At 37.0% G+C, this 27,621-nt stretch overlaps 1 protein-coding gene across 1 annotated transcript in view; it reads left to right on the forward strand.

Annotated features, from left to right (window-relative positions):
• LOC108547734 (titin) overlaps positions 1 to 27,621 on the forward strand; it is a 98,371-nt gene that overhangs the window by 31,290 nt on the left and 39,460 nt on the right. The window contains 1 exon segment of the mRNA XM_017900377.1: positions 8,295 to 8,416. Within this exon segment, the coding sequence (XP_017755866.1) occupies positions 8,353 to 8,416 (64 nt within the window). The 5' untranslated portion in view covers positions 8,295 to 8,352.

Here is a 27,621-nt window from a genome sequence, read left to right on the forward strand (position 1 = left end):
TTTTTTTTTTTTTTTTTTTAATATCCTCAAAGCTCGCAATTAGAGAGAAGGTCGATTAATTCTATTCCATACATGCCCGTCAGAAGTTAGATCCTCCGATTATACTCACTGTTCGCGAATATCCATCGAACGTATTGCGCGTGACGTTCACATAAACGTAGGCTCGCGTGTCATTCCCAGAGTATGCTTATACAACGTGCACGTGGCCGGGCTGTTTATTTTCACAGTTCTCTACAAAAAGGCTCATCAACTCCTCATCTCCAATCTATACAAATTTGTTTAACAAATTCCTGCCTGAAAATTCATATTTCAATCGAGCCAAGCTCATTTTTCACGAGTCCCTCTACATTGATTTTTCATCGGATCGTGAATGTGACCTATTAAAATTATAATGCTGCTGCCATTTACGTATCTCTTACGTAATTGATTCACTTTCATTTTTCCTTAATAGCAGCTCGTTGTCGCCTTTGTAATGAGTAGGAGTCGTTAACGAAGTTCTGCTTTGTTCACTTCTCAATGTCAGTCGATTATTTAAATATTCTAATAAATCGCGATAAATGGCATAAAAGTGTTTATATATTTTCATAAATCTTCATACATTTCCTATCTTTTTACTCGATATTGCTGATGGAAACTATAAAGAATTGTAAAGAATTAGGACAAGGCTGGTGGATTTTTATTTTATAGGTTATGTACCCAATTTCTAATTTATTATACATTTTCCAAATATATATATTATGGGAAAAAAAAAATTGGACAGTAAGTCTGTAGTAAATATAATTTTGTTAATCCAGGTAGGGAATTATGAGGAAATTGTAATATTTATTATTGTTTTAATTTTATTAATATTACAATTACTGTCTGAATTACAATCTTATAATGGTAATAATTAATTAATAGAAATATGTAATTTTAAATGTAGTTATACATTTCTCTTCAGTTTATCGAATTTATTATTATTAACTATACATTTCCGGTAATGTGAAGATAAAAATTCTGGAACCATTTTGACTAGTTCGGTGGTTCTAGTGTTAACCCTTTGCGCCCGACAGATGGCTCTCAGGCGCCACTTGTTTTGATGCCTCGACTCAAATGGCGAATGACCACGGAGAGCAAAATTATAAAGATTGATAGTCGATATTAAATTTGGAATAATGCAACGTTGAAATAAAATAATGAAACGTAACAGTTCTACGTGTTAATTTCTAAATATTTTTTTTTTTATGTTATTGCAATGGGTATCTTCGAATATATAACAGAGAAGCTTCGAATAGCTACTTCCTTATAGTAAGGAAACTTGCGAGTGCAAAGGGTTAATTTATAATAATCCCAGGGTTAATTAATAACCCAAGAAAGTTTATCCACAGTGAAGATTTTAATATCGGAGTTTTATTTATTGCTTCCTCCGCTTTAAAATCGATTTTCTATGGACGAATATAAATTTATATAAAAATCGATTATTTTAATTGAGGTCGAAAAGAAGATAAAAAATGAATTTGGTCGTTTATGTTTTTATAATCTATCGTAGATTGATTTACATCAATTAACATGCGATTTATCATCGATTATGAATGCCTCGGGCCATTTGGCAGTCATGATAATGATTGCGATTATAAAACGACCGATAATTGTCGATTAACGACCACTAGTTGTTAAATATCGTGTGACGTGACACGAACAGTAACATGCCGATCAATTAATAACCTTACAGTTGATTAATGAACCAATCAAAACCATCTAATTCACCTCAGAAAATGCTCCGATAATTTTTTCTTTTTTAATAACCATTTAAACACGATGAAAAATAAAACGAGACGAAGGTTAGGGAAAAATTTCAGTATTAAAAATTTTATAATATATAAATAAAGTGGAATACTGTTAATATAGCGCGAATGGAATGAATAATTATCAAAAGTGAATGATTCGCATCTTTTTATTGTCCAAGAAAAGGGAAACTATTGAAATTTTTGTTTTAAACTGACATTTCTTAAGCTAATGTTAATTGAATGGGTAGTAGGTAATTGTAAAGAGGTAGACCACGAAACTTTATATTCGATATAGAAAAATGGCGGAAAATAATTGAAAATAATCAGATGTCCCAGATATCGTAATATAAAATGACATAAATATTTATACAAATATCAAGAAATTTTTTTTTGAAAGAACGATTTGATCGAATGGATACTAATTGATAAGACAAATTTTTGTGTTTGACTTAAAAAGAAAAAAAGAAAAACAAATTAAAGGGATTAAAAATAATTAGGTACCTAAAATTTCGCATTATAAAACCGTAAAAATACTGGTAATATAAAATCCACGAAGTAATTAGCAACTCGGAAAAAATGCTGCTTCGTTATCCTTAATAATAATAGTGGTAATAATAATAACAATAATAATAATAATAATAATAAAAGGAGTACTGCGAAAAATAAAATTATTGGAGTGTTACAAATTTTGTGGAATAAAAAGGATACGAATTTTGTTAATACGATGTTAAACGAACGAATAGCACTCGGGCCGCAATAATAACAATAACAAAAATAATAATAATAAAAAATGTAACGAGGAAAGTACAATTATTCGAGTATTTAAAATTTTATGGAATAAAAGGGATACGAATTTTATTAACACGATGTTAATCGAACGGATAGTATTCGGAAGGGGATGGGCCGTGTGTTTCCAGTGGCCGTATAAAAAGCCGGGATTGCGAGCTTTCGCGGTGATCGCCGGAAGCGTAAAAACTCGCGGCGTTGGACACGAACTCTAAATAAGCCGCTGTTGCAAAACGTGGCACGATCACCTCGCAACCAGCTAATAAAGCTTGGTATAAAGTAACCATCAGCGGTGGTTTTATTCAATGATGCCAATGACACACCGACGTCATGTGCGTTCACAGTGGCTCTCACCCTCGAAAACGTCGCAAAAACTTGGTTACCTGAATTCGATTCCTATTAACAAGCCTCATTCTCCCTTTTCTTTCTCCGCAGAAACGTTTTTATCGATACGGTTACTCTACAGCCATTTTGGTATTACGCACGTGGATACGTCGATACGCGAGCGTACTAACCACGCGAATAACATTCGACCCTTAGAAAATTCCCTTTTTACCATTATTTCCACCGCTATTTATCTCGTGTCAGTATCGTATTTATCATTCGGCATAAATTAAAGTCGAATCAAAATTTAGGGAATTTTGGAATTCTCAATTCCCTAGAATTTTGCCCTATTTTTCGGCAAGATGCGTTTACGTGTTTCAACGACGGTGAAAATCGATGATTCAATTAACGTGAAAGCTGGCTCTGATCGGAAGGGTACAAAATGGAGGCACTTGATCGATATCAGAGTCGTTTAAGCGTGTTTTTGGCAAAGACGAAGAAAACGAGAAGAAACGGAACGAGAGAAAACACAATATGAGGTTAGGGTGGGAGGATGGAATGGTTCCAGTAACAGTGGTGCAGTGCAGACTTTTCCACGCTGGAATGCCGCGTTTCAGTATTCCAAGCAAACATCGGAACCCTCGACAACTTTTGATTTATAGGGATTCAGCGTTTAAACTCGTCGCCCCTTGTAGCCGACGTCCGCCATGTTAAATGGATTTGGTAGTTCAGGATCATGCAGAAGCTGCTAATAGTTCCGTCCACGCGGATCTCTTTGAGAACATCTGCATCGGGAAATTGACGAAGATAAAGTAATCATCGAATTAAAATTGTTTAGTGACTTTTGATTTATGGGACTTTAACATTTGCCACGTTTTTACTGTTATTTCATCGAACATGAAATTGTTTTCAAACGTCCAACTAGAATTTCCACTTTTTCATCTGTCGGAAATGCCGAACTCTACTCCACGATTTTCGCTTTTTGTTACTGACACAGGTTACACAACGAAATGATTTCTTAATATACCCAAGAATTAAGAAGATTAATAGCTCGTAACGTCCACTGGTATTTCTAAGAAAAGAAAATAATAATAAAAAAAAAAACAATTAATACGTTTTACCCTTTTTGCATGCATGTCTACTTTCGAGACACCCGATGTATTACACGGCTCTCGGATTCCTCCTTCATCTCGTTACACCGGATTCACTTGCACTTGACATATATACACCATATTATATCATGCAGTCAGCCTCCCCCAAAAAGTCACTAGATACTGGTTCGCGTAAGGGAGTCACTGAAATATCCGACCTATATATAGCCAACGGAAAAGTCCCTAGCAATTTTATCGCGTTTTCTAAAATTAACCGAACCGTGAGTCAAGTGACAGAGGAAAATGTCTCCTCTCGAGGAATTCCATGGCTGTTCCAACGTTCGACAGTCGTACCAATACCGTGACCTATCGGGGCCGACATCAGAACTGCTGTAACATCAGTTCAAATAGTCTCCTAATCCCGTGAGATTGAGCAGATCTCTCTCTCTCTCTAGACGGAAGCGAAGTGGAGCGGGCGAGGGGGCGGAAAAGAGGGAAAAGGAGGGGTCGTGCACGTTGCCTTGGCTCTGGACCAAGCCACGAAGAACCAGGGTCGTTTCGAAGTGGCTTGTGCAGGGCCTATGCCAACGCCTACCGAATCTCAGGTTTCTGCTAGCAGATCAAATGCGCCTCTGCTCTGGGATGATTAGCGATTTCCTTGGCGTTTCCAAGACGCGGGGTCCTCGTGGTGAAAGTCGGTCATCCTCTGTCAATCTCTGGCCTCGCTACAGCGTTGTTTCAGGATGGATAGTCTGGTAAAAAATTTGTTGCTTCATTGGCTTTTATTTCCTACCCCCTTTTAGGAACCTTATTCCCAGGAGGGCGATGGAGTCTGATGCACTTATTGAAAATTGGTGTCTTCTTACTCGAGCTATATACAGGATGTCGTCCAATGCAACGGTTGTGCAACCGGAAAGGGGATGATTCTACGTGAAAAAGCAAATCGAAAATATAAAGAATAAGATTTTTTCGTTCGAAGCTTCGTTCTCGAGAAAATCAATTTTGAATATTTATCGAGTGCACTTGCACTTGGTTATGGTTTATACGAATGGATCATCGATGCATGAGAATCGGTGGTACAATCGAGCAGGGGGTGATTCTACATGAAAAAACAGATCGAAAATGAAGAATAAAATTTTTTCATTTGAAGCTTCCTTTTCGAGAAAATCGACTTTGAATATTCACCGAGTGCACGTACACTTAACTTTGTCTATGGCGGATGCACCATTAGTACACTAGCGTACTCGGTGAATATTCAAAGTCGATTTTCTTGGCAACGAAGCTTTAAATGAAAAAATTTTATTCTTTATTTTCGATTTGCTTTTTCATGTAGAATCACCCTCTTCTTGGTTGTACCACCGATGTTGATGTATCGATGATCTATCCATCTAAGACATAGTTAAGTGCATAGTTACGTGTACTCGTGAATATTAAAAGTCGATTTTCTCAAAAACGAAGCTTCGAATAAAAAAATTTTATTCTACTTTTTCGATTTGTTTCTGCATGTAGAATCACCTCCTTCTCGATTGTACTACCGTCGCTAGGGCACCCTATATGTTAGCCCTAGTTACTTTTTTGAAATAACAGTATGGTTATTATTTGTTATGAAAGTTTCTCGTTTCCACGACAGGTTTATCAAACTCTGCTGCATATCTTAAGAATAGTGCCTCTTTTGAGTTATGTATAGTGACATAAAAATATATCAGTGCGTTTGCCCTAGTTACTTTTTGAAGTAATTATTATTAGAAAATTCTCTCATTTTCGTGACAAAGGTGTATCTATCAAGCATTGCTGCTATATGCTTCTTGCTGTTTTCATGAAAGATCCAAAATTCCTTTCTCAATTATCTACTTGTAATACAGGGTGACTCAATAGTGGACACAAAGGCAGTGCCGAACATCGCAGCAGGAGCCCCGTGCCTTTTCAAGATAACGCGACGAATGCGTGTGTATATGCGTGCATTGTATAGCTTCAAGTATGAGGTTTTCTGAATAGGCAGCGCTGCTTTTGAGGCCACTAGTGAATCACCCTGTATGATCCACGTAACGGAATACACTTGAAATCAACCCTTAACAATGCTCCATTGTTCATTGAGATCCACTGGGTGCGTGATACGGGTCTTGCTACGGTTCTCAAGAAGCGACAAGTCTAATAACGGGCTGGCAGTCGTCGCAATTATACCCATTATGCGAAGTGCAAGAGAGAATTGCCACCAGCATCGTCGATGCGCGATGATCCTTGATGCTGACGTTTGCTAGCGCCGCGCTTGAGAACCACTGCCGGGACACACGGTCCCAATGGCATTGGGTTGCTGCCAGGAGCAACATTGTTTGTCCGTGCAATATTTCGATAATACGAAATGCCTATCGTTCCACGGAGATTGATGATTATAGCAGTGGAAATATGAGGCAGAGCACCACTGGCCTTGGTGTTATGGCTGTACGCGTGAGCACAGCGAGACGTGAAAATGGTCTCACTTTGTTTCGCCGTTGTTTGCCTTTTGGTCGAATAATAGAATTTCGTTGACCTAGGATTAAGTCCCGAACTCGACTTAAGCGCAGTTTAAGCTGCGAGTCCATCACGGGCTTAGCCTAAAACTCGTTGTTATCGTTGATACGTAAGTAATAATGATGCTGTAGATATCGTCTTATTTCTATTAATAACTGCTATATTACACGATAGGATAGTATGTACATCGGTAACTAGTCTTATCTAAATATTGAGTAATTCGGTGTACGATATGGTGTACAGCTTCTAGGTTACACGGTTATCGACAAAGAACAGATTACTCGCGATAAGAGCAAACTTTCAAGAATACTTATCGTCCACTGACAATTGTTTGAAAAGTGTGCGTTATCCGTAAATAATTATTTGCTATCTCTCTCGGGCGAAAGGTGGTCAGCTATTCCGTTTATTCGCAAACCTCTGCATACCGGGTGTCCAGAGCGTTGTTAACCCTCTCACTAGACTTTGAAACGCACTGTCCATATCATACGGTAGGAATCCATTTGCGATGTACACCGAGAACGATGAAACTTTTCGTTAGGTGTGCATTTATGAGAAATTATTGTATATTCAGATAATAATCAAAACACTATATTTCACTACGTTAAAACAATATTATTTATTTCTTTGTATTCTATATTAAATTGTTACTGTACGTACTTAAAATTTAATAGGAAAAAGAACTTTTGTGCGCCTTTAGGCATCTACAATAGTTACTAGGTTAACCCTGTAAAAATACAGTGACAAAGGTAATTGTTATTTCATATCGCCTATCAGATATACTCCAAAGCCACCGGTTTTCGTATACAAAGAAGCAGAGGTTAATAAATGTTACACGTCGCTACTAACGTAACGTCTACGCCATGGTACTGTGCGTTCGAGAAAAGAAGGCACAGCGTGTTCACCGCTAATTAATTCCGTTGACACTCTCTTGATCACAGGTAGTGATTGCTGTTGGTCAAAACCGATGATGAAGATCATCAGGTCATTGTCTGTAATCATGGAAGTGTCAACGGAGTCAGTAAGCCATAAGAATGTAAACGCGCTGTGCCTTCTTTCCTCGAACGCACAGTACCAACATGGCGGTATAGGGAACGTTCTATGGCTTAACCTATACAGCACTCGTGTATTTATACAGCATACAAATTCATGAAAAGAATCAATGCAACTGTATGGAAATTTCAGTAAGACTTCACAGGAGCCGTAGTTTGACCACCACTACTCATGCTATAAACGGAATTAATTCGACATCGCATCGTTAATTCATCAGTTTATAATTTCATTATAACTCGATGGAATGTGCTCTTGTATTAACAGTTCGAATAATAAATTGTTATTAGATTAGATTGCAAGTTGAGAGCCACTGTAAGTGTTTCTACGTGGTCTCAATGATACGAGGAGAGGTCTCGCGGGCTCTAGCCGCCTTGCATATCGCGATCCTCGTCGATGTATCACTGTGAGCGTGCCTCCGTAGCCTCATATCACCTGCACGATACTGTTACTCGATTATACGAGGTTCTCCGCCACTTTTTTCCTCGTTCCAACGATGCGCAGAATCCACTGCCTCTGCTTTCCGTGCTTATTGGGACGGGTACCGTATCGAGTGGATCGTGAGTACTCAGAATTCGATTTTATTCGTTCACGGGAATTCGATATGGTGGCCACTAGAGCAAAATGATGCCATCTGTGATAAAATATCGAACTAAGCTTATATACGGCGAAATTATTTTTGAACTTCGCTGGATCCTCGTATAAAATACTATCTGATAGGTTAGGTTGAAGCACTCGGAACAGAAAATTAAGATTCCATTTTATGTTTCAGGAGGACGTGGCATGTGGACTCGCCTAAATGGTGGCTCTAAGGGGTCCCATAGGAAAGCATGAGGGAAAGAACACCCTCTGCCGACGACACCCCGAAAAGGGCCCCACCAGCGCCACCAAGAGGTCAGTTTAATGTTTAAACAAATGATCCATTTGTAATCACAGGTAGACTCGTAGAAATGGCGGAGAGTGAACGAATTTTGAACCTCGCCGGTAGATGTCAGACCATGAGAATTGTCCTTCGCTAACCTCTCGAGGTTTCACATGGTTAGCGAAAAGTTTCTGCGATGAATTTTCTCTTCGCACAGACTTCACTTTCTAGTATTAATGAAACGTGGAAATCAGGGAAGTTGAGAACGTTAGCCGGTCTAAATTACATATACTGAACTAATATCAATTAACTCGAGCGCTAGTTACTTTCCATTTATTGTCATTGACATAACCTAATTCCCAAAATCAAGTATACGTACGTTAAAATCAGCCATGGTCCCTCGATGCTATTCCAGCGACAGATTTACATTTATTACATTTAACCTAACCTAATTAATCTGAAAAGAAGACACGCGAAAACCCGCCGTAATCCCTTCATTCTAACCTAAAATATGATTAAAGAGTGCGAGGACATGACGGTATTCGCCAATTTTCTGCGCGTTAATTTCTAATCAGACGTTTTCTAATCACCCTTTAGACCTCATTTGCATGGCTGTGGCGTTCCCCGATTCAGGGGTCGCGTTCAATCTAAAATTATCCGCGCGACAAACGCTACCTTCGTTCTAACCTAAAATATGATTAAAGAGTGCGAAAACACGATGGTATTCACCGATTATTTTCCAGTTAATTTCTAATCGGATGTATTCTAATCACCCTTTAGACCTCGTTTGCATGACTGTAGCGTTCTGCGACTCAAGGATCGCGTTCAATCTGAAATTATCCACGCGACAAACGCTACCTTCGTTCTAACCTGAAATATGATCAAAGTGCGAGAACATGACGGTATTTATCGATTGTTTCCGAATTAATTTCTAATCGGATATACTCTAATCACCCTTTAGACCTCGTTCGCATGACTGTAGCGTTCCGCGATTCAGGGATCGCGTTGAATCTAAAATTATCCGCGCGACAAACGCTAGAGTGTGGTCCACGAGACTGCGGTCGTGCGATCGCTAGACGAGTGACGCGACTACTTTCGAAACACCCTGTTTGTGCGCATAGACGGCGCGTTTCTGAATGACGAGTTATGTAATCGGAGCGCAGGTTGCAGGTTGCAGCTCTGCCGGTGGTGCGCGCATGCGCGGACGCTTGCGAGCGTCACGCACCGCGACTGCCAACGATAAGCCGGCGATATTAACGCGCGATATGGTTCGCGGGACAGGTTATAGATGCTCATGTGTGCCAGTGAAGCTGTCATGCTCGCGAAAGGAGCCTTGAAGGAGCCTTCTAAGCAGTCACGTTCGCGAACACTCTTCCGCGTTGACGAATTCTGGTAAATTCTGGTGAACTTTTTACTCCGCTGACGTCTCATTTGTACGAAACGTTTCTAAGGTCAATGGTTACCGATAGATAAGGAAGTACGTAATTGCAGTCTTAAGCGGTTTCCATCGAGATTTGCAAACCAGTTCTTGGTTATTTTTGGATAAACAGGATGTTTGAAAAGTTAGCAGATATTGTCACAAGCAAAGTAATTTACTTAGGTAACGGAATTTCAAATATTGTAATTTACAATATTTTTTTTTTTAAATGGAATTTAAATATTGGTTTAGCTTAGGCAATTAACTTCGAGTGTACGGATAGCTTGAGAAATTTTGATCTGAAGTCTTATATTGGTTCGTAGAGAAAGTCACTAGGTTTTGACAGATGATTTTTCTCTTTGGTTTTTGAAGATCTATAAATCGGTGAAAGGATAAGTAAATTCGCAGTAGATCCGCATCTTTTAGACATAATATGGTGGCTGTTCCAGAACTATTACAGTTCCCACTGGCAGTAGCTAAATTAGAATTTTCCCGGAGTTTGCATCCTCAATCGGATATTCTTAGAATGATCTAATTCGGTTTCAAGATTAGCGTTTTCTTAGAATTGTTCAGGTCTAGGTTACCGAGTTACATTGTTGCTAATATCGGTTTCCATTGATAACTGTTTATTTTCATAATGTATATTGATACTTATGGCGCCAATGCCTCCATTTTCAAAGTTAATGATTGCTTTCTGAGCAATTATTAATTTTCTTCTTTAAATTCTTTTTCTTTTCTCCTTATTTTTATTTTTTTCAGATAAATTATATATTTATAACTAATCAAACTCTCAGGCAGTTCAGACCAATACTGTTCAGTGACCCATGGGACTTAATAGGATTTAGGTTAGGTCCGCTTCCACAGAGGTACAGCGCCCCATAGTGGTCGAGTTTAGCCATTTTCGCGGTTGCAAATGGCAGTGGGATTCCTGGTTAATTATTGTTCCGGGCTCGCGTTTCACGCTACATTATCGACCGGCAATTTGTGCTGCTCTTTGGAATGCAAACTGTTGAATTTTAACCGGTGTAGTAACAAAAACTGCTTTTTTACTTTGTTCACAAAATCATGTACCAAACTTTGAATTTTTGATTGGTCATATCGGTATTGTCCATAATACTTGAAAACAAAACTCTGTTTGCTTTATTCGGATTAAAACTACATACCCAAAAACGATTTTTGAAATTCCCTCTTTTTTCCTTTTTTTTTCAAATTAGTATTTAAATTGGCATTTAAATTGCTGTAAAAGTAGCAGAATTAGCAATTATAATTAGAAATGAAAACGAGTAAGAAACCGTGACGTGCCGATTAAAAATTAAAAATAGCTTAAGGAACGTACTTTGTATAAATGTCGAAAGATTGTTCGTCGATATAAATCAACTTAATTACGTCGAAGTAGTACGAAAGAAGACATTGCGAGACGAAGGAAACTAACGGAGAAAGATACCGGCATGAGCGAACGTGGTATAAGATAAATAATTTATTACAAAGTGCAATGAGAGTGCATCATCAGGTCGAAACTGAAAATGCTAATCGATAACGAGATCAGTGAGAAACATGGCGGCTCTGAATTAATTATCGAATAAATAATTCATTGGCGGAATCTGGAGGCATATTTTACAGAAATCAAAATGTAATATAAATATAATATAAATATAATATAAATATTATATAGGAGAAATTTGAACGGAAACAAAGGTGTATACATAACCTTACCTAATTGCGAGAAACGTTGAAACAAATTGGAAGAATTCTAGCAAATTTACTCTTTTATCGGGCCACGATTCTCCCATTGATCTGATGATAAACACGAAATCGATGCTTCCATTTTAGAGAGGTTAGTTTTACAGAAATAAAAATATAATATAAATATAATATAGGAGAAATTTGAACGGAAACAAAGATGTATAAATAACCTTACCTAATTGCGAGAAACGTTGGAACAAATTGGAAAAATTCTAGCAAATTTACTTTTTTATCGGGCCATGATTCTCCTATTGATCCGATGATAAACACGAAATCGATGCTTCCATTTTGGAGAGGTTAGTTTCCGCTGAAATGAACGGTCGGTAGTGATGCATAACAATCCGACGATTTTTCGAAGTAAATTTCGCTAGATGAACGAGGGATGGCGCTGGGCGATCGATTCCCTGCGAATTATTGGCTCGCCTTTGTTTATCGCCGATAGATGGAAGTGAAAAGTGCGAATGCGCGCGAGCCACACAAAGGCTGCTGACTATTCTAATTGATTGACGGACCGAAGGACGCTCGTGCGGTTGTCGTTTTAATAGACTGCATCGTTGTACAGTTATAAATTGCACGGTTAACAGTGACTTGAAGTATCTTTGCCCACGCAGCCGATGGGATAAAAGTGATCGAAAATAAGCTTCTATTATTGTATTTACGGACGTCGAAAATTTACCGAACTATTCTGCTCGAAGGTGGGACTACAAGAAACTTCAATATTTATTTATTTATATGCCGAATAAGTATGTGGAAGTACTATGAAAGTAGTTTCGTTAAAAGTGTCTCTGTAATATTTAGGTTATGGTTATGGATATGTTAGGTTAGGTTCGGTATTTATTTATTTATATGCCGAATAAGTATGTGGAAGTACTGTGAAAGTAGTTTCGTTAACAGTGCCTCTGTAATATTTAGATTATAGTTATAGTTAGGTTAGATTAGGTTCATGGGAATTTGAGAGAAGATAATGGATAGAGGGGGGAGACAGTCAAATTAATTATGTCAAAAAGTAATTTAGTTAGAAATAAACCTTTTTATTGTATACATTCTTTATGATACTATTTCACATTGGGAATTTTATAGAACAGGCTTTGTCAATATGTAGTAGATAGAATTTAGTATATTTATAGTTATATATAGGGCGAGATGAAAGTAAAATTGTAATTATTTTTTTCAGTCCTTTTTATTTATAGAAGATCACACAGTATACATTTTACACTATGAGTTTCGCAGCTATGAAAGACATTGTATGAAAACGAAGCTTTACCGTTTTGTAAAATCTCACAAAGAAATCTGTAAATAAAAAATACGCAGAACCGTTAAAGTTATAGATAATGGCGGCATAGAACTGTGAGTGGATAATTGAGGCGAGAATGAAGGTAATTTAAACAAAACAAAAGAATGCGAATTACGTAAGTCACGAGGGGAAACGTTAGAACTTGAATGGAACTTTAGACAGAGAGGAGCGAATTAACCACGTTTAACGATTACCTTTCGAGAAATACAACGTGTCAGGCCGCCATGTTGACTTCTCAGTCCTGCCAACGGAACGGGTGTAACGGAACGAATTTTTTCCCCGAGAATCGTTCGAGAATATCGTTTTCATCCATTCGGGAAGTTTTAAGCGCAAAAGTTGCGATTTATGCTGGGCTAGTCGAAAATGGCGAGTCGCGTGCGACGCGAGCTGTGATACTAGCGACGTCTCGCCTTGCGAAGGAAAAAAAGGACGGCCATATGCATCTCCTACAGAGAATTGGAAGCGTGCTGGTGCTGCGGGGAAGAAAACAGAGCGGTGCAATTTGATGCAGCAACCAACCGCTGGTAATAAAAAGATCGATTTCAAACGCGTCGACCCTTGCTTCGAAAGCCAACACCAGGCCAGGAAACAACTTTCTGGAGAAAAGTAGAAACGTGTAACTCTACGTGTTCAAGTACAGTTCTTTATATCGCTTTGTAATTCTTCTTGGGATTGTTTATTCATCGTATGGAAAGAAATGTATTGCATAGTTACTTAAGGACTTGGACGAATCTAAATTCAAGATACAAAATCCGAAAGTTGTTAAAACGATAGTTAAACGCCGCAATTTAAACATCTATAACTTAGCTAATTTTACGAATTTAAATAAATCCTTTTATACAGACATTTTCGAAAGCACACACTTCGAGAAAATGTGATAAAAAAGAAAATCGATTGTTTAAATCGGATTATAACAGAACCCTCTTAATGGACAATATAGTATAGTATAGTATTTTTATATTTCTTATGCATATCTAATATGGGGATATAAAATCTGAATAATAGTCATTGATATTATGGTAAGCTGCGTATAACTTTTTTTCACTAGTTGTAAGATGTTTTTTCCCCTAGATGTAACTAAATTGGTATATAGTAATAATAATTTTCTATATATGCAAATTGCACAGTGTTTGAATTTCTTATTCTGATAAAATATAGAATGATAAAATAGTAAACATAAAAAGTGATACTTAATCTTTTGCACTCCTTATTTACTGAACAAGAAAATTCTTTGTTTTGATTGTTTATTTACTGAACAAGAAAACATGAGAAAATAAATAACTACTCGAATTACTTAAATTCAAAGTTTAAATGTAAATAATATTTGAGAGTTATATTTAATATAATTAGTAATCAAAGTTCTTTGAAATAAGTAGTAGTAGAGGAACTGTCGTGTGAGGTAAATTTCAAACAAAATACTTAAAGTAGCAGGGAGTTATTGGCAACAAAATTGAAAAATAATTCAGAGTGCAAGAGGTTAACAAATGTGAGTAGGTGTATATATAAAAATACTTAAAATAGTAGGATGTTATTGGCAACAAAATTGAAAAATAATTCGAAGTACATTAACAAATGTGTGTATGTGTTTGCATGTATATATATACACACATAAATTTCAAGTCACATGGCGGGTATAGGGGCTTAGATTTATCGTCGAAGATATTTAAGGTAGTCGGTCGTAGTGGGAAAAAGAAATATTTTTGAAATACTTTCATTGGGGTTGCACGATTCACGCAAATGGTTGGCAAAAACGCAGTAATGAATTTTCATTCCGTGACTTGGCTCAATACGTTCCGAACGTGTAAATTGTTCTTGCATTCCTCGGAGATGCGTTCAGTTCTCACCGAAAGAGATGAGAATTCGTTCGTATTTCCGTCACGTGGCACTCAATACTCGAAGTTTTAAAGCGTTTTTCCCAGAATGCGATATTTTTCCCGTCGACGGAGCTTTCCTCCAGGGACGAACTCTATGGGAATATTCAAAATTCGATTTCATCCTTTAATGGTTTCAAATATTTATAAAAATGGAAAACACGTAGCTTGTGACATAATTTTAAAATTACTTTCGAATTGGAAAATTGTTAGTAGCACGGTCACGTGGTGCAAAATATAATTATCAGATCCAACAACATTGAAAAGAAAGGTCTTCCACTATAAGACCACCATGAGACATAAAACCATTGCGACATGTATTTAAATTTTCGTCAACGCCAGCACAAAATGTCGCAATGTGGAAAATTATCACAAATCAAAAGCTTACCCAAAGTTAATGAACATGGCGTATATAATAACTACCAATCCTGAAAACATTAAGTTGAGAATTTGTATGTTACCGGAACACAGGTATCTTCTCCATTACGAAATAAAATCGTAAATAAATGTTTACCAGTGGTCATTGAGGTGGTATTACTATATATAATTGCCAATATTAAATGCATCATGATACAAATAAAATTGTGTCAATATTCACCGTAATTGTTACATAAAACAAGTGTCAATCCTGAAAGCATCGCAATGCGAGTTCGAAACGTGACCAATGCTAGTAGGATGGAGTGTACGTGTCTAATCTAGGTCAAAGCACAGCTCGTTCGAATGCTGATTTCGAAAAAGCTGATTTTCTCGTTCTACGGTTGCGATAATCACAGACGCATGTTCCTTCCGTTCGACTAACGCGTAACGACGTTGCAATGGCCACCGAGCCTTCGCGGGGTTCCCTTTTTGTCCACCGGCGGTAGTGTCGCGCGCGTGAAAACCAGCCACGCGTTGCAATTAACAGTCGGCGAATTTACCGAAGTTTCCGAGGCATTCGTCTCCTCGTACTCGCGGTTGCGGCAAAATATGTAAAGAATGGTTTGGTAGGTGTGTGCGCGCTTATGCGTACGTGGTGTACGCGTGTGTGGTAATCGTGCAATGAAATGCAGAGTAGGATGTCAGTAGCTATTCTTAGTATTTCCATGGTGCGAGTTCCTTTCACAGGCTTATAGATCCTAAATGAGTGTTTAGAATATAATAAATCCTTTTAACTGCATTATAGATTGACATGTCGAGGTGTGATTTGAAGCAGTATCGAATAGTGTCTGGTAATTTGTTATCTGGGGAATTTCCTAGTGGAAAAATGTAATACTACGTGAGTTGTGTCATTTGAATAATTGATAATGTGTCATTTAGGTGCCAAGTTTTTCCTTGCTTTTTGCAAGGATGGCAGAAAAAGGGACGTTGGTAACGGAGGAAAAATTAACTTCAGATTATGCGTAAAGGATGTAGTAATGCGGTCTTAAGGAGCCTGCTTCTTGTTCTTCTAAGAGAATTATGACAGATTATGTCAGGTTATATTATAGTTACAGTTAGTTACCGTTGACGTAAAATTACGTCGTTGTTCGAAGTGGCAAGAAGAATTGTGGAATACCAATTATGAAACTCCAAACGAACTTGAAAATTTTATTTCCATACATTTATCCTGAGGGATAATTTGTTGTTTTTATATATGCAATAACAAATGACTAAATATTTGTTAAAACGGAAAATTTATATGTTTGCATTAATCTTGGAAACATACTGTAATCAATTTCAAACTTAATCTTCCTTCTCCCAATTTTTAGTTTTATTGTAACATTCCATAACGGTTAAAAAAATATTGCATTTTATGGATCCTCGGAATAACCTTAAGCCAAGTTTACAAGTATTCGCTTTAGTAATGGTGTTGAGGAAAAGAGGGAGAGGATAGGTATACAATTATTAACAAGATTTGGTAACAATTGTTACCAAAATCTACCTTACCGTGACTATTCGGAATAACCTTAAGCCCAATTCACAAGTACTCACTGTAATAGTAGTACAGAGAAAAAGGAAAAAGGATAGTTATAAAATTATCAATAAGATTTGATAACAATTACGCTACTGGTTTCGAAATCTGACGTTTCATAAATTTTCAAAATAACCTCAAACCCGATTCACAAAAAAAAGAAAAAGGAAGGAAAAGAATAATTATATAGTAATTAACGAAGAAAATGCGATTCAGCAACTACGTAGCACAGCGAAAAGGAAAATGGAAGTCAGACCAGTGGTCGGTATTTGTCGCGGTCCATTTTAATGAAAGCAATGGCGATTCTGACTGCGACCGTTTTGGATCATTAATTTCTTCATTAAGTTCCGCGACGGTGGTGCTAGGGCGTGTTTCGCGCCTCGATTCTTTTGCTAGACGTGGTAATTGAAGGTGGCAGAAGTTAGAATCCACCTCTGCGCACAGCTACCAATGTGTACGATCTTTTAATGAATGTCGGCCTTAAATTCTCAAAGGCCGCCATGTCGCTGCTCGATGCGGGGATATTAGTCGTTCTATCCTTGTTTAAGGGGTGGGGCCGGGAGAGTGGGGGGTCTACCCTTCTGGCGCATTCGTCACAACGTAATTTCTTCCTTGCAAAACTCTGTACTCCCATCCCCACGTTCTTTGTCTCGCTTAGTGCTTCATCTTCTCTTGCTTCCGAGTTGTCGGTGTTGTTTAAATATTCAGGAAAGTTTACGATCCGCCTAGAAGTTTTTAAACGCAATCGTGCAACGATTCCGTGGGTTACGTCAGCCTGGCTCTGCAATTCTTGAAACTGAGAATACTATCAGTGCTGGAAAGATTCTTCTCGCAACGGTGAACATACAGAATTCGATTTTATCCTTTTACCTATCCAACCTGTTTTTTCTTTCTTTTTTTCCAATATAGAGGAGAAGAAAATAACATGGACCAGGGTTGTAATTGGAATCTTTGTTTCTTAATTATCTTCTTAATTACCTCTAACTATATATCGGTAATTGACTTTTGTCTTTTTGGTTGAAATTGGTGGAAGAGGCCTATTTTTCTGTGCCTGACTGAACAATTTTTTAAGACAAGTTTCATTTATCTATTTATTTTTTTCTTCATATTAATTATGAAATGGAATATGTTATCTGTATGGACATAATTATTCACCAAACTGTACCTCAGAATGTATGAAACATTTAATCACTCCCACGCTGAGATTTTTAGGTTAGTATTAAAAAGGGTGGGAGATAATACTGGGTTAGTCCATATAACATGATCCATATAACACATACTTCAATTTTTTCTTTCTCTCTTTTTTCTTCCATTGTATAGAAACCTGAAAAGGAGTATGCTACGTGCATCTTTTGTTCTGAAACTTTTAAGATGGCGGAACTAGAAGAATTTCAGATTCAATGTGTAACATGTAAAGAATAAGTTCCTTGTGCACTGGGTGGAATAATATTTTTATTTACGAGTATTACCATAATTCTGAATACATTATTGGATATCAAATTCACAGTTACTTTAATTTAAAGATTCGTACGATTTTTTGATTTCAATCATTTTCAAATTGTTATTATTATTGTAAATATGAAGAAAAGTAGGAAATATCTAAGAATTTACTATTTGTTACGTTTTCCTTTTATCTCTTCAGCTCCACTTTACCACTCTATTTTCTCAAGCCAAATTTCCGATAATTTCACAGAAATGGTACATCTTCAAAATGGCTGAACTTCCACGCTAGGAAGCTATCGAGACGCTATCTGAGATCTGTAAACTACCATTTTTATCTCTTGTATGATGCTATTTTCCTCGGAAATAAAAACGTGGCCCATATTCCCACCTCTTTGTGACGAAAAAATGAAAGGAGAGGGAGGGAGAAGGACAGAAATAGGGTGGAACAAGCTGTCTCCTGTTTTCCGAGAAACATCGGATTGCCGGTCGATATTCCATGAATTTAGGTAATCTCGACCTGGAGATTTGAGAGAATCGTGCCATTCGAGGCACACGAATGTGACAATTGAAGGATTCGTGGAATCCCAGCGTTTGGAAGCGAAGTATACAACCCCGGGAAGCTTTAATCCGCTACTAAATTCAAGCTTCAGGGTAGGAAAGCTTGAGAGGGAATGGCCATGAACGTTTCCAAGATAAAGCACTTCAGTTCTTCTTCCGGTTTTGCTTCTGTCGTCCAGCTGACAATTATTCGTTGCTTCAAGTGGTCGCTTGAAACTGTATCGAGCAAGTTGGCCAACATTTAGATGCGAACGATTATGATGGAATGGTATTCCAACTGATCTTTAATATTATTTTTTCAAAATATTCAACTCACGATAACCGAGAATAGGAATTATTCGATTTTCAATTTTTTGGTCCCATTTGTATTGCACGGTGAAGTATATCCTGATAAAGCCGATGAAAGTGATATAGTTCGGTTATAGATTAAAATCTTAAGCAACGATACTAGCTCCATCTGGAACTGATGAGATGCACGCATTTCACGATATCACGTCGAATCTTGATTCACAATAATTATTTGTATATTGATATTTAAAGCTCCTATACGAAACGTGTGTTTTATATAAGGAATAGAGAATTATGTATATTTAGAACTCGCTGCCTGATTGTATGCGATAGAAATTTTAAATATACCGCAAGGAAGGAATAACTCTGAATTGATATCGCATCTGAATAAGGCTCGATGTCCTTATCTCCTCCTATGCATCAAATTGCTGTTTCAACTCTCGAAATATGTAAATTTTAACGCTCAACCGGTTACATGATCTTACTGTATCGCCTCTATCAACTCTGCGTTAACAATTATGAAAAGATGAGGGTACCAAAAAAAGAGGGAAAAAGAAAAAATAGTGGAATGGTAGTTCCAGCTTTAAGTAATTCCTTGTGCATGTGTATGTACGCGTGCACACCAATATAGGGGTTGTCCAGTTTTCTGGGTATTTTATGAGTCTGAGTGGAAGAAAAGGAAAAATTAACAAGTTATAAGCAAAAATACAATTATGGAATGAATGAAGAATATTTACATTTAAATTGCTTATATGAACTGCGTTTACTGTATGTAATTATTAAATGGACACGGATTTTTGCTTTATGCCAATTATCACTGCCTCTACTAATCTTAATATTACGCTAAATTCCTAGATGCAGCCAGTAGTCCATTTAGAAATGGCCGCCGGTAGCGATACGAGATAGCAATGCAACATATGTTCATATGCCATTTTTCTTGTTTATACTCATAAAACTGGGACACCCTGTATAATAAATAGACGATAATTCAAAAACCTATCGAAGTAATCGTATCGTAAAGACAACTCATCTTAACCTATCCAAAAGAACAGATATCGATGGTAAAAGACTGAACCTAACCTTCAAAATACTCAGCGCCTCTAATGACTCGTATAACTTAACCTAGAACACTTTGTATAATAAACGATAATTCAGAGTTCTATTGTAACAATCGTACCATAAAAACAACTCGCCTTAACCTATCCAAAACGACGGTAATGTGCTGAAGCTAACCTTCTCAGTAGTCAGCGCCTCTAGCGACTGACAATGGGAACTATAACTTAACCTAACCTAGTTTCACCGGCCGTCAAACGTCTTCTCGAGCCTCTTAAGACCCACGTTTCCTGTTACCGACTGAAATTTCAAATTCGCAGCGACCTGCCGACTGGTAATAAAGTGAAAGAATCCGAAGAATTTAGAGAAAACACGAGCGCCGAAACGCTGGAACGACGATATCGGTTACAATTCAGCTGTCAGAGAGAAGAATCGCGTGGAGGTGAAAACGAAGAGCTCGGATTCAGCAAACTCGGCACAGGTTCAACGAACTCGTTAATTACACGGCTCCACACTGGCTGCGCCACGCTGAAACGATACACTCGGCCTCGCGGATCTTTCAGACGCCACGTTCTACTGATTAGCGTGATCATCTTTATTAATTCGAGGACACGTTCCGCTGAACCTGCAGCTCGTTTCACCGTGCAAGGGAAATAGAGAGGCGCTCCGGCGAGTGAACAAGCGTTAATCCGTTTGAACAAGAGGGATACCTTTGAAAAAAATGGTTTATTCTTTGGGTGTACACTGTTGAGGGACATTGGTGTATTTATTCCTGTCGCGAGTGTTGAAACATCTGGCCTCATACAAATCGTGACAAATGCTTTCAATCGCCAAGGAAAGGATGAATCAGTGACAAATCTTCCCTCCGAGACAATGATACCGAATGGACAACAAAAATTAGCCAAAATTATTCACGACACGATAAATTGGAATTTAACGAAATTTATAATAAATTAATTAGCTGAATGACAGGTGCAGTAGAAGACATCAGGGGAATCAGAGTAATCATTGCAAGATATACTAAATTTGAATGTATATATATATATATAAAAACAAGTTCAATTGATAAAATTGTTGTCGTAATTTTGAACATGTGGATTCCTGAATGTAAAATTCTAATTAAGTTGATAATTACTCTCGAATGATTTCTCAATTTTATTTCACCCTTAGGTGCTCTAATACTTGTGAACAGAGGCGTGTTCATATGTTTGGAATCGTCCTTCAATTAAAAAAATATTAAAGTATAAATTTAAAAAGTACAAAAACCCAATGGCACCCTTTATATATATTACATTTCTCAAGTATTTGAAAATATTAATATTTTCAAAACATTTCCAATCTTATTTGTCTTCTTTAATATTCATGAATGTATTTATACATGTGAATGTGACAACTAAAATTTATTGTATATGTGAAGAAATAATTCTCTCTTTCTGCCTTCGATAAATTATTTTTTTTTAATTATGCACTATCGTTTTGTAATACATCTTCCTTGTGTTTGGTGAGAGATCAGATAACTACCTTTTACATAGACACTGGCTGCGGCCATTGACCCGGGTCTGGAAAGTCTTACATCGCCCAAGAGAAATTTGAAGAAACGAGGATATAATTGCTGATACGTGTTTCCATGCGCATCAGACACACCATGAAACATCTGGCAACGAATTAACAACGGTTCCTTTGCACCTCTCGCTGCTGCACTGTCCTCTTAATGACTCGTACCAAGTCCCTTGGGAAGGAACGAGTTCAGGCTGAAAGGGTGGCAGGCCTGGCTGAAAAGAAGCTTTCTGAAATGAGGCTTTTCAGGGAACAAAATGTACTGGCGAGCAATTTTCCAAAGGACACTGTGACTCCTGTATTGGAGGGACGAACGTTTGACACGGGGATTTACAGTAACGGTTATGGAGTCACATGTATTTAGTAGAGGTAGTATATTGTCTAGGGGAAAAGAAAATGGTGGAAGCTGGAGGTTTTCAAGTCTCGAAAATTTAACGTCTTCCTTCGTGATGTACTTTCAATACTATGCTTAAGATTCTTTAATTACACCTACTTCGTGTACTACACGTATTGAAAACATTAATAGTATACATATAGTTTGAATACTGTGCTATAGTTTAAATACTACGTTTGAGATCCTTTAATTAATCTTACTTCGTATACTGCATAGTAGTAAATGAATTACTATCGTTACTGAAGACATGTACTTTGTTCAGGAAATTAACCCAATCGAATCTACTACCATTATTACCGAACATCAGCTTCTACGTATTGACAAACATCGGTGAAATTGAAGCGAAATTTATCAATGTGATAATAACTAATTCTACCGTATATATTATACGTACTGAAAACATTAGAACTGTACATACACTGTACTTTGAATACTACGTTTAAAACTCTTTCATTAATCTTACTCCGTGTACTACATATCTTGAAAACATTGGAACCGGACATAATAGCATTAGACTATCCATAAGAACATTAGAAGCTTCTGCGTTACAAGCTTCCGAAGCAAAGTTGGTATTATTATAGAGGATTTGTTTGTAGTTATTATTGTATTTCTTATTACGTAATCACTGGAATCCAATGTTTAAAATTACCGTCGTAAATAAAAACGTTTACATTTTCTCGTAAATATTGATATAGTAAACAAATTACTATCCATACTGAAAACATTTACCCTATTTAGGAAATTAACTCAATCGAATCTACCGCCACTATTACCAAACATCAGTGTCCCTCTATGAACATCAGTAAAATTGAAACAAAATTTACCAATGTGATAACTACTTCTACTTCATGTACCATACGTACACTATACTTTGAACACTACGTTTAAAACCGTTTAATTAATCCTACTTCGTGTACTACATAGTAGTAAACAAATTACTATCGCTACTGAAAACATTTACCCTATCCAGGAAATTAACCTGATCGAACCTACTGCCATTATTACCAAACATCGGCTTCCTCATATAAACATCGGTAAAATAGGGGCGAAATTTACCAACGTGGTAACTATCAGCCCTGCTTCATATTGACCCAGAGTAGCAAAGCGAGGAAATTGGGTGGCAACATCGGGACAAATTTATTCGGACATTTTCGAAGGCTTAAGTTCGCCATCATCATTCGCGTTGTTGTGTTAATACAGGAAACTATGTAAATTCCATTGGACGCAATTGAATTCGTCGATAGAGCGTCACGTCTATTCCGTGCTCGGGGGATCATTAACGAGCGTGACCTGAAATTATGAAGCTCGCAATCATCGTCTACGACGGCCAGACTAGCCGACTAGTATACGTGTCCTGATAGATCATGCTCGTGCAGTCTTGTCCTGGCTGGATCGCTGCCAGTACTCGCATGGTTCTTTCCTTTTAATCATTTCTATCGCGATGTGTCTGTCTGCCTGTCCTGTTTTTCGAACGTTTCAAGTAAATGATGCAGACAGTAGCGGGATATAGGAACATTTGCTAGCTGAGAGATGGAGTAGCAGATTTTATTGATCTTCTTCGCTCTTCTGTGATTGATTATCTCTCCACTTGTTAGGAAACTTGGAGCATAGAAAAATTGTCTCATCCTGGAATTTTAAGCTCCCTTTATTGAAACTGTGAATAGAAATTTAAAATCTTATTAAATTACACCAAATTTTTCTCGAAGGCCATTACACTTTTCACCAAAAAATTTATTTTATTTCGAAACTATTAGAGTTTGTGCATTATCGTGAACCAAGATCCAAAGTTTTACTAATTTATTTTTGATTTCTACTTAAAAAATATATTAATAAAAATTATTATACACGCCTATCATTGAGACAATATTTTTCATTCCAAAATTATACGTTTCTGCTTTTGTTTTTTGAAATTCTAGGAGAAATTAAATTTCTTAAATTTCTTCTTCGATGCTTACACGGTTTTCGAAATCAGAAACGAGGGAATGCGAATATTTTCTTGAAAGTATTTAACCTTTTCAGGGATCAAGAAATGTTTTACTGCTACGTCGTATCGATCCCTGCTATTTTTCGAATAAATCATTGTGCTCGCTAATTCACACTCGTATTCTTCCTCGAAGATTCTGAATTAAACAGAGTTGCAGTGAAGGGAACAAACTTAATTGGAATGTTGTATGCAATACAAAGTTGTGCAATGGGTCGAGGCAATTGTTTCAGGACTTGAGTTGTGGAAGCTCAGAATGCTAGATCGTTCCACTTGCTCACACTCGGCCGTTGTTAACAGAAATAGGACATTCATGATTTATCCTTTCGATAGATTTTCTTCTGATTCGCCTGTCCTCATGCAAATTGAAATCGTTCTGGGTCTTGTATTTGAATTTCCATTAAGTTTCAGCAAGTTCAGGGGCTCTTCAGAGTGGCGCATAAAATTATTAAAGAGTCCTCTTAATAAGAAATACAGTCTAGTTAATTCCTCTTCTTCTTTGTACTTAAGTGAACTTCAGAATTGCTTAAGATTGTATAACATTGAAACGAATACTAAAATTAATTATGGCAATTTCGACTGAATCCTGAAAGAAACGCTGAATTTTTTCCAATGCACGTTAGTATAGAGCAGAATGGAATATTGGCATAAGTCCCTTGTTTCATTTGGGCCTAGTCTTTACTAAAATTAAAACATTTTAAACGTTCTTTTATTTCTTTATTTTACCTTTTATTTTATTTTATTTTATTTTATTTAATATAACCAGGGGACGAATTAAATAAATAATAGAAACAATAATTAGTATTATAAATAATATAATAAAATTATGTAAATGTAATTATTTCAATTAAATTATCCGAATGAAATGAATTTTAATTTTGAGAAAAATATGTTTCATGTTGAAATTTTTAATAATAGAAATAAATTCTGTGTTTTGAAATCTTAAATTCATTACCCTTTTCTGCGATTATAAATTTAATTAATATTAAAATTCTACATTCATTCGATGCATGATTTAAAGAAGGATAATTTATTAATCATTCTGTTACAACCGAGATAAATAAGTCACTATCCTTAAGTCCCGTTTGCATTACTATTCCAATATTTAAGCACGGAATTAAGTTTTTCACAAAATTGATATTTCTATTCAAAAATGTGTCAACAGTTTGGGGACGAATAACTCTTCTTAACTCCTACTGCAAAAATTTAACAGTAAATTACAAAGATTCGCAAAATTATTTGATCAGTCGAAAATGTGCCAAAGGTGAATAAAATGTAACAATCAAATAATTAGGAACTTTTTAATTTTCTTTTTTTTTTTTTTTTTTTTTTTTTAGATGGAAAATACTTATTAATTCTTTATATTAACTTTTTAATTCATATAAGAGAGCTGTGAATAAATTTTTAAAAATTGTGGTTTATTGTAACACGAACTTTACATAAACTACCCGTTATTATAGAAACGACGTATTTTATATAGTAATTCTAGATAGTAATTCTCACTTGCATCAAAATAACGACTATAAGTCTAAATTGGTACAAGGATGCTTGTATAATTATCAAAAAGTAATGAACATTCTGTCCGAATCCCTTGACCCGAATTCGCCAGACATATCGTGGAATATGTTGAATATTAAAATTCGCAAATACTCCATCAGCAGCAGCAGTGTATTACAGAATACATTAGAAGAGCAAGATAAAAGAATGGAACGTACACATTGAAAAGAAAAATCAACAGTAAAATCGATGTCAAAAATGCAAAACGGGAAGAATATCACGAGTAACTTATTAAAACAATTCCTGCAAAATATTTAACAATTTTTATCTCTTTCGGAATTGCAAGCTGCACTCTTTCAAATTTCCAAAATTTTCTTTATTTTCTCGTAATTTTTTCTCATTCCATCTTCAAATGAAGAAATAATTTTTCGACGCACCCACAAACACTGTAACAAGAAATTACCAAAAATTACTATAATTTTTTAGCCACGAAGTGCAATAATATAAACCCAAAACTCTATTAAAATAATTCCTGCAAAAATTTAACAATTTTTATCTTTTTCGGAATTGCAAGCCGCACTTCCTCAAATTTCCAAAATTTTCTTTATTTTCTCGTGATTTCTTCTTTTCCCATCTCTTCTTCTATTCTAATAATTTTCCGACGCAGCTATAAACACTGTAACACGAAATTACCAAAAATTACTATAATTCTTCAGCCACGGAGTGCAATAATATAAACTGCGTTAAAACGTGTTGAACCGACCCTTTTCGAATTAAGAAGAAAAATAATTGGAAAATATTGGTCTCTCATAGAGGAAAGAAAATATTGGGTAAAAATTCGTTGTAGTTGCATTTGTCGGAAAATTACTATATTTCGCAGTGGGTAAAATTCTGGCGTTAGTGAGAAAAAGGGGAACGGAAGGTGGCTTTGAAATGATTAGAAAATGTTACAATGATCGTCTCTTTAGTCACGAAGTGCAATAATATAAACCCAAAACGCGTTAAACCAACCCTTTTCAAACGAAGAACAAAAATAATTGGAAAATATTGGTTTCCCATAGAGGAAAGAAAATATTGGGTAAAAATTCGTTGTGCTTTCATTGGTCGGAAAATTACTATATTTCGAGAGGGGTGGGATCGTGGCGTTAGGTGGAAAAAGGGCAACGGAAGGTGGCTTTGAAATGATTAGAAAGTGTTACAATGATCGTCATCGTTTGCGTCATCGCTCACCGACCAGCCGGTTTTCCCCCTTGGGGGACGACCCGGTGTTGGAAGCCTCCTCTCTTTTAAAAGCCGTGCCAGAAGGGTGGCGGCGACCCCTTTCGACGTGGCAGAGGGGCGGTTATCGATTCTAGAGCTCTCCCTTCTCCCTACTTCCGGATAAAGCGGCGTCAGGAGAAGCGTGTTGGCGGAGTGTGTACGATTTTATCTTCTCTCTCGTGGTCTTCGTTTCCTTTTATCAGTCCACCACCCCCTTTCCTTCAATTTCTTCCCCCTCCTTTATTTTATCGTTTCCCCATCTTCCATTCCCGTTTCCTCCTCTTATTTACGGTTCCCCTCCTCCCTGTTGCTCGCTACTCTCTGCTGCAACGCTGGAATACAGCCGGTGCTTTGTTTCGAATGGCCAGAGGAGCCAGGCTCTCCTTGCTGGGAAAGGGAAGAAAGAAATTTTGGCTGCGAGATCCAGCAGGATCCCTATTATCGAAATTGCAGCGAAATTTTCCAGGTTCCGTTACAATTCCCGAGTTGATAACCCGAGATGCCAGGCGGAGGAATTTTCGCGAGCTTGGAAAAAATTAGGTGCTTGGGAAGACACCGAGTCTAGGGACGTTTAATCCCTCTCGTGAACGTTTTTAAGACCTCGTATAGGCGTCTGGGAACAACAGTGTTTACTTTCTCCTTTCCTCCGATAGGCCTCTGTTCCCTGTGTTCTGCTTTCTCACCTGCCCGTCGTGCTCTCCTTGTCGCCATTTTTATTCCTGCCTCCTCCCATCTTGCTCTGCCACACGTACTAACCCGTGTTTCTTCCCCGTCTGGCATACCGGTCTGCACGTTATACTCTGTCCCTCCCGTTCCACACTGCCAACTAGTCGAATGAGGACGTGCCACGAGCGAGAGAAGCGAGGGAATATTGTTTACGAGATAAGAAAAGGGCTGTGGAGAAGTATACGTCGGTATGGAGGAAATAAATAAAAGGAACAGGGGGGGAGG

Source organism: Eufriesea mexicana, unplaced genomic scaffold (assembly GCF_001483705.2).
Source record: "Eufriesea mexicana isolate 0111107269 unplaced genomic scaffold, ASM148370v2 scaffold1172, whole genome shotgun sequence".
NCBI classification, from domain to species: Eukaryota; Metazoa; Arthropoda; class Insecta; order Hymenoptera; family Apidae; genus Eufriesea; species Eufriesea mexicana.